Source organism: Gigantopelta aegis, chromosome 1 (assembly GCF_016097555.1).
Source record: "Gigantopelta aegis isolate Gae_Host chromosome 1, Gae_host_genome, whole genome shotgun sequence".
NCBI lineage: Eukaryota > Metazoa > Mollusca > Gastropoda > Neomphalida > Peltospiridae > Gigantopelta > Gigantopelta aegis.
The window spans coordinates 39,221,014-39,230,087 of NC_054699.1; the positions used below are offsets into that span (position 1 = coordinate 39,221,014).

Below are 9,074 nucleotides of genomic sequence, written 5' to 3' on the forward strand. Positions count from 1 at the left end.
ATTTATTGGCTGAAATAGTGGTGTATATAATCTCTTTTAATGGAGTTATATTTATTAACTGAAATAGTGGTGTATATAATCTCTTTTAATGGAGCTATATTTATTAACTGAAATAGTGGTGTATATAATCTCTTGTAATGGGGCTATATTTATTAGCTGAAATAGTGGTGTATATAATCTCTTTTAATGGGGCTATATTTATTGGCTCAAATAGTGGTGTATATAATCTCTTTTAATGGAGCTATATTTATTAACTGAAATAGTGGTGTATATAATCTCTTTTAATGGGGCTATATTTATTGGCTCAAATAGTGGTGTATATAATCTCTTTTAATGGGGCTATATTTATTAGCTGAAATAGTGGTGTATATAATCTCTTTTAATGGAGCTATATTTATTAACTGAAATAGTGGTGTATATAATCTCTTTTAATGGGGCTATATTTATTGGCTCAAATAGTGGTGTATATAATCTCTTTTAATGGGGCTATATTTATTAGCTGAAATAGTGGTGTATATAATCTCTTTTAATGGGGCTATATTTATTAGCTGAAATAGTGGTGTATATAATCTCTTTTAATGGGGCTATATTTATTGGCTGAAATAGTGGTGTATATAATCTCTTTTAATGGGGCTATATTTATTAACTGAAATAGTGGTGTATATAATCTCTTTTAATGGGGCTATATTTATTGGCTCAAATAGTGGTGTATATAATCTCTTTTAATGGGGCTATATTTATTAGCTGAAATAGTGGTGTATATAATCTCTTTTAATGGGGCTATATTTATTAACTGAAATAGTGGTGTATATAATCTCTTTTAATGGGGCTATATTTATTAACTGAAATAGTGGTGTATATAATCTCTTTTAATGGGGCTATATTTATTGGCTCAAATAGTGGTGTATATAATCTCTTTTAATGGGGCTATATTTATTAACTGAAATAGTGGTGTATATAATCTCTTTTAATGGGGCTATATTTATTATGGGGCTGAAATAGTGGTGTATATAATCTCTTTTAATGGGGCTATATTTATTAGCTGAAATAGTGGTGTATATAATCTCTTTTAATGGGGCTATATTTATTAACTGAAATAGTGGTGTATATAATCTCTTTTAATGGGGCTATATTTATTGGCTCAAATAGTGGTGTATATAATCTCTTTTAATGGGCTCAAATAGTGGTGTATATAATCTCTTTTAATGGGGCTATATTTATTAGCTGAAATAGTGGTGTATATAATCTCTTTTAATGGGGCTATATTTATTAACTGAAATAGTGGTGTATATAATCTCTTTTAATGGGGCTATATTTATTGGCTCAAATAGTGGTGTATATAATCTCTTTTAATGGGGCTATATTTATTAGCTGAAATAGTGGTGTATATAATCTCTTTTAATGGAGTTATATTTATTGGCTGAAATAGTGGTGTATATAATCTCTTTTAATGGGGCTATATTTATTGGCTCAAATAGTGGTGTATATAATCTCTTTTAATGGGGCTATATTTATTGGCTCAAATAGTGGTGTATATAATCTCTTTTAATGGAGCTATATTTATTAACTGAAATAGTGGTGTATGTAATCTCTTATAATGGAGTTATATTTATTAACTGAAATAGTGGTGTATATAATCTCTTTTAATGGGGCTATATTTATTAGCTGAAATAGTGGTATGGTACCTTTATAGATATTCTTATTGTTCCAGAGAGCTGATCGTGTGACATGACTGATTTGGCCACTGACAAATACGGCTGGGTCGTCGTGGCAGCGTCCTTTTGTTGTATGTTCCTAAACGCGGGGATCAACTATGCGGCTGGGGTGCTCCATATAGGATTGGTGGAATCATACCCGGAAGACGAGCATCTAGTCGTATGGCTTAGCTCTCTCTTCGGCGCTATGTTCGCTCTCAGTGGTCAGACATAATAGTTTAATTTCTTTAATTATCATCATTAGTTTTTATTTAACTTTTTTTCTTTTAAATTCATAATCATACAGTTAACACAATAATTTACATAACAGATCCAATGTTTATAACGAAATATATAAATGTGAAATGTATACACAAAATACTAAGAACAATATCAATACTAGTCCTGGCTTTTAAACAAAATCCTAAAAGCAGTGTTCAAAATACAGAAAGAAAGTCCAACCCCACACTATATTTACTAAATAATTTGTAATAAAGAACAATAACTTTATTAATCCAATGGATACAGTACCATCAGTAGTTGGTCCATCCCATTGCAATCATTTCACATAATTAGAACTGAATCATACCCGTAACATATTCATTAATGTCTATGGTTTTCCCGACGGGCGTATCATGTACGTCACCGGTACTCTTGTTGTTTAAAGGCACTATCCTGACTTTGAAAGAAAGAAAAAGAAAGAAAGAAATGTTTTATTTAACGACGCACTCAACACATTTTATTTACGGTTATATGGAAAGAAATGTTTTATTTAACGACGCACTCAACACATTTTATTTACGGTTATATGGAAAGAAATGTTTTATTTAACGACGCACTCAACACATTTTATTTACGGTTATATGGAAAGAAATGTTTTATTTAACGACGCACTCAACACATTTTATTTACGGTTATATGGAAAGAAATGTTTTATTTAACGACGCACTCAACACATTTTATTTACGGTTATATGGAAAGAAATGTTTTATTTAACGACGCACTCAACACATTTTATTTACGGTTATATGGAAAGAAATGTTTTATTTAACGACGCACTCAACACATTTTATTTACGGTTATATGGAAAGAAATGTTTTATTTAACGACGCACTCAACACATTTTATTTACGGTTATATGGAAAGAAATGTTTTATTTAACGACGCACTCAACACATTTTATTTACGGTTATATGGCGTCAGACATATGGTTAACGACCACACAGGTTTTGAGAGGAAACCCGCTGTCGCCACTTCATGGGCTACTCTTTCCGATTAGTAGCAAGGGATCTTTTATTTGCGCTTCCCACAGACAGGATTGCAGAACCATGGCCTTTGTTGAACCAGTTATGGATGACTGGTCGATGCAAGTGGTTTACACCTACCCACCGGGCCTTGCGGAACACTCACTCAGGGTTTGGAGTCGGTATCTGGATTGAAAATCCCATGCCTCGACTGGGATCCGAACCCAGTACCTACCAGCCCCTAACTTTGATGCCATTTGTAAAATAATTCCAAATAGTACATCCTGGGATGATTGCGTCGTAGGATCGAACCACAATGGTGGATCCATTCTCTGATTTGGTTTTCTCAGTTCCTACCAGTGCACTGCGACTGGTATATCAACAGTCGTGGTATGTGCTGTCGTGTTTGTGGGAAAGTGCATATCAATGACCACTTGCTACTTGCTAAAATGTAGCGGGTTTCCTCTAAGACTACAAGTCAAAAATTACCAATAGCCGATGATTAATAAATTAATTTGCTCCAGTGGAGTCGTTAAACAAAACAAAGTTCTTAAACTTCAAGTTTTAATTATTTACCCGTTAGTTTTTCGTGTCTTTTTAAGGGGAGAGAATAAATATGTTTTAAGACAAACCAGCACGAGTCCAAAACTAACCCAGTGATACATAACGTAGCAAATGGGTGGGAGGGGGGCTGGGGGTCGGGGTGGGGTGGTCAGCTCCTGGGATCTCTACAAAATATGTGAAACCACATCAACTTTACGTCAATGTCACATGATGTCCGTTTGCTTTGATGGACAGTATAGAATATCCAATGTTAACAAAGTGCATGTATTATTATCCAAAAACTAGGTTCTACATCCTCTTCTCTTTCAAAGTCACACGGATATGTATGGATACATACAGGCAGGGGGCAGGATGAGGTGCTTGCGTCGCAGGATCGAACCACGTCTGTGGATCCATGCAGCTGATTGTTTTTTTTCTTCGTTCCAACCAGTGCGCCACAACTGGTCAAAGGCCGTGGTATGTGATATAGTGTCTGTGGCAAAGTGCTTATAAAAGATACCTTTCTGCATTATTAAAAAAAAAAAAATGTAGCAGATTTCCTCTGATGACTACGAGGGAGAATTACCATATGTTTGACATCAAATAGCCGATATTTAATTAATCAATGGGCTCTAGTGGTGTCATTAAACAAAACAGATTTTGTTTAATATTCAGACAGATAAAAAGCCTATTGGTACGGTAGTGGACTAAAACCAAAAATGACTATTAACAACTTGAAGGGAGGAGGAAGGAAATGTTTTATTTAACGACGCACACGTTTTATTTACCGTTATATGTCGTCGGACGTATAGTTAAGGACCACACAAATATTGAGAGAGGAAACCCGATGTCAACACTTCATGGACTACTCTTTTCGATTGGCAGCAAGGGATTTTTGTTATATGCACCATCCCACAGACAAGGTAGTACATACCACGGCCTTTGCTATACCAGTCATGGTGCACTGGCTGGAACGAGAAATAGCTCAACGGGCCTACCGACGGGGATCGATCCCAGACCACTGGGCTTTTTAACGACTTGAAATCGAGGCCTTATTACCGTAGGCAACTGAATGAAACAATATAGTTCTATGCAGAAGGTAGTCCAAAAGTTTGGACTGTTTAACGACACCACAAGAGCATATTGATGTATTAATAATCGGGTATTGGGTGTCAAACACTTGCTAATTCTAACCATAGTCTTAAAGAGGACACCCGCTTCATTTATCCATTAGTAGCAAGGGAGGTTTTATATGCACCATCCCACAGATAGTGTAGCACATACAACGGCCTTTGATATACCAGTCGTGGTGCACTGGCTGGAACAGGAAATAGACCAAAATGGGCCAACTGACGGGGATCGATCCTAGACCGACCGCGTATCATGCGAGCGCTGTACCACTGGGCTACGCCCCGCCCCAAGGCACACGAACGTAATTTCAGATCTGACCCAACTGTTCTGATTGTTTAATTTACACAAGTATTCAGTTATCCACTTTATTCAGCATACCACTATTTTTATTTTTCTATCAGGTCCTGTTTGCAGCCTCGTTATCAACTTTTATGATTGTCGGACATGCGCAGTAGCCGCAGGTGTGCTTGGAATGCTGGGATTCGCAATCAGCTACTTTGTGACCAGTATTTCATGGCTTTTTGTGACATACGGCCTCACTGTTGGTAAGTAAAAAGTAAAGTTTGTTTTATTTAACGACGCCGCTAGAGCACATTGATTTTTTATCTTATCATCGGCTATTGGACGTCAAACATATGGTCATTCTGACACTGTTTTTAGAGGAAACCCGCTGCCGCCACATAGGCTACTCTTTTTACGACAGGCAGCAAGGGATCTTTTATTTGCGCTTCCCACAGGCAGGATAGCACAAACCATGGCCTTTGTTGAACCAGTTATGGATCACTGGTCGGTGCAAGTGGTTGACACCTACCCACTGAGCCTTGCGGAGCACTCACTCAGGGTTTGGAGTCGGTATCTCGATTAAAAATCCCATGCCTCGACTGGGATCCGAACCCAGTACCTACCAGCCTGTAGACCGGTGGCCTGCCACGACGCCACCGAGGCCGGTCTGTTGGTAAGTGTAGAATTTCCATCAAATTACTCCATACCCGTGACGTCAAACTATTATTCTATTGTAAATTATTTTTCAAAAATGCAATTTGAACAGGTCGTGGATTAGAACCCACAAATACACGAACATGCACACTGTTTACAGGGGCGTAGCGTGAGCTGGCTCGGGGGGGGGGGGGGGGGGGGCGTTCGAATACGAACCAAGTGGACCTTTTCTATTTTGTTTTTGCACCACCAGAAACTCCACATGTATAAACCTGTATGTTTTAGTTCTGAAAGCGGACCGTTTGCTTCGGGGGGGGGGGGGGGGGGGGGGGGGGGTCCCCCAGACTACGCCCCTGGTTTATCCCACGAGGCATAATCGAACGAATTTTTCAATCATTCACTCATTTAAAGGCACGGTGGAAGCAAGTCGACATTCGAGGTGTAGGGGAAGACTGACTGAGATCGGGGTCACAAAGCAATGTTTCTAGAGGGTTTGGGGGTATGCTCCCCCGTAAAATATTGAAAACTTGATATTCTGAAATGCAATATTCTGCATTCTACAAGTAAAATTCATCTCTGCTTTAAGATTTACAACCAATAATATTTTTATTCAGAATTATTCATCCCCTCTCCCCTCCCCCTCCCCGCTTCGCCGTGCCTAATTTATACTTCTATTCAATTAAAGTTCAAGCACGCTGCCCTGACACACACACATCAGCTATCTGGGCTGTCTGTCCAGGACAGAGAGTTAGTGGTTAGTTTTGTTAGTGGTGAGAAAGAAATCAACGCAAAAATATCCCTGTCAATTGCGGCATCAGATAAATACAAAGAAGGCTTTTGGCAGTACAGATCAAAAGTGAAGAAGCCATCAGAACTATCGGAAACTGTTAAAACGGTCTTGCATGTTATATTACATTATTTAATTATTATTTTTATTTGTTTACTTATTTTAGTTATTTATTTACAGACACACACACACACACACACACACACACACACACACACACACACACATATATATATATTCATACATTTACTTATTTATTTATATACTTATGTATTTACTTATTTATTTATATACTTATTCATTTATGTATTTGTATTATTATTTTAAGAGATCCATATCTGTTGTTGTTTTACAGGTCTGGGACACGGTCTGTCATACTCTGCCTCCACTGTCATTCTCGGATACTACTTCTCCAAGGACACAGCTTTGGCCGTCGGCATTGTAATGACCGGTGTTGGACTTGCAATGTTTGTCCACCCGCCTGTGACCAGTCTACTGATGACGTCATATGGACTTCACAGGACATTCCTTATCTTGGGAGGAATCACCTTCCAAAGCTGTGTTTTTGGGATGTTAATGCGGCCATCGAAATACGAACGTGGCCGCCATCTTGTATTACTGAGCGGCCGTGACAGAAGGCAAACTGTTTTACAGATCATCTGCGGCGGTGACGTCACTCAATTTGGAGCAATCACAAGAAACATTCCGTTCGTTTTTTTACTCGTCAGCGTCCTAACATTCTCCATGGCGCTGATGCCAGTGTACCTTTTTCTTCCGGACTATTTTGTTCACAGTGGAGCGTCACACCAAGTCGCGTCGTTCACCGTCTCCATGTCTGGAATAGGGTCAGTGATGTCTAGAATTGTGACTGGTTTCGCTGCCAATGACCCGCAGATCGGGTGTGTTCTGTTGCTGGCCGGTCTGGTCGGGGTCAGCGGCGTGGTCACTGCCTGCATCAGCCTTTTCAGTACCACGGTTCCGGGTCAACTTACATTCGGCTTCCTGTTTGGATTGTACTCTGGCGGCGTCTGGGTGGTGTTGGTGCCGGCTGTTATCAGAATCCTCGGCGTGGAGCTGCTGTCTATCGGATACGGATTGGTGATGCTGGCTGTAGGCATCGGCTGTCTTGTGGGTCCGTCACTGTCAGGTAATTAGCGGAAAGACAACTATATCCAGTCGGCAGCGGTATAGTAGTTAAGTTGGTTACTAGTCATTTCGTACCAAAGTCATTTCGTACCATCCATTTCGTACCATAACTTATGGTCATTTCGTACCATAGTCATTTGGTACCATAGTCGTTTCGTACCATAGTGCTTTGGTCATTTCGTACCACAGTCATTTTGTACCATAGCCATTTCGTACCTACTTTTTACCATCCCGTACCATAATGTTTGGTCATTTCGTACCATAGTGGTTTCATACTCGGTATCTTATTTTTGTCCTGGTGTGCCACTTCTTATTTTTATTGTTGTTGAATAAACGTTGACGTGTAAACATACCTTGTAAAGTGAGCAAAGGTTTAAATGAACATATGTATATGCCACTGATGATCATTTCATACGAGCCTAATGTTTATTTTTAAATCAGTAATTCGATATTTTACTATCTATCAGTCAACTAAGCTGCACAATAAATGATTGAGGTACGAAATGACTATGGTACGAAATGACTATGGTACGAATTGACTGGTTATCGTTAAGTTAATGGACTTCATTTGTCTTTGTTTCTTCTTCGTTTTCGTCTTTTTCCTATGTCTGTATCTGTGTGGGTGTTTGTCGCTCTCGCTCTCTCTCTCTTTCTCTCTCTCTCTCTCTCTCTCTCTCTCTCTCTCTCTCTCTCTCTCTCTCTCTCTCTCTCTCTCTCTCTCTCTCTCTCTCTCTCTGTGTGATATTTTCCATAAAAAAACATTCTTGACGAATCCTCTTTCTCTCTCTCTCTCTCTCTCTCTCTCTCTCTCTCTCTCTCTCTCTCTCTCTCTCTATATATATATATATATATATATCCCTCTCTCTCTCCCTCTCTCTCTCTCTCTCTCTCTCTCTCTCTCTCTCTCTCTCTCTCTCTCTCTCTCTCTCTCTCTCTCTCTCTCTCTCTCTCTGCTAATGCGTCCTTTCTTTTCACTTTTTTCAATACTACAAGTTTGTTCTTGCCCATAGTGCATAATATGGTTATCTTTTGTGGCCACCCGTGCCACAATCCTGTCATTCCCCAGTAGCCTAGCTATGGGCATTGTCTGACCCTGGAGAGAGATACTAGTTTAACTATGTTATGATACCAGAGGCGGTATTTAGCTCAGTCGGTTGAGTGCTCGCTTGAGGTGCTTGCGTTGCAGGATCGAACCACATCGGTGGATCCATTTAGCTTATTGTTTTTTTCTGGTTTCAACCAGTGCACCACAACTGGAAAAAGACCGTGGTATGTGTTTTCTTGTCTGTGGGAAATTGCATATGAAAGGTCCCTTGCTGCATTAGAAAAAATGTAGCAGTTTTCCTCTGATCCCTAGCTCTTTGAGCAGGGGGCAATAATTAAAATCCATACTGTGATTGCTGTAATTTAGTTTGACGCTAATTGGTCTGATTGCTAGCCTCTAAATAACTAAAGACCAAGTTATTGCATAAATTTCAGGTGACAGAATAAAAAATAATTGAATCATACATACACAGCTAAATATATAAATTACATTGAATATAGTTGTAAATGTTACACTGTGGCAATACTATTAGTTCTAAAAAATATATA

At 38.9% G+C, this 9,074-nt stretch overlaps 1 protein-coding gene across 1 annotated transcript; it reads left to right on the forward strand.

Moving 5' to 3' along the window:
* The first annotated feature begins 1,668 nt into the window (after positions 1 to 1,668).
* Positions 1,669 to 7,602, forward strand: LOC121368018 (monocarboxylate transporter 12-like). Its single transcript, XM_041492530.1, has 3 exons — positions 1,669 to 1,918; positions 5,014 to 5,157; positions 6,691 to 7,602. The coding sequence occupies exons 1-3, from the start codon at positions 1,729 to 1,731 to the stop codon at positions 7,488 to 7,490; spliced, it is 1,134 nt and encodes a 377-aa protein (XP_041348464.1). The 5' UTR covers positions 1,669 to 1,728; the 3' UTR covers positions 7,491 to 7,602.
* The last annotated feature ends 1,472 nt before the right edge of the window (positions 7,603 to 9,074 follow it).

Coding starts and splice junctions, on each gene's coding strand:
- LOC121368018 (XM_041492530.1), top strand. CDS start 1,729: ATGACTGATTTGGCCACTGACAAATACGGCTGGGTCGTCGTGGCAGCG. Junction 1,919..5,013: donor CGCTATGTTCGCTCTCAGTG/GTCAGACATAAT, acceptor TTTTTCTATCAG/GTCCTGTTTGCAGCCTCGTT. Junction 5,158..6,690: donor GACATACGGCCTCACTGTTG/GTAAGTAAAAAG, acceptor GTTGTTTTACAG/GTCTGGGACACGGTCTGTCA.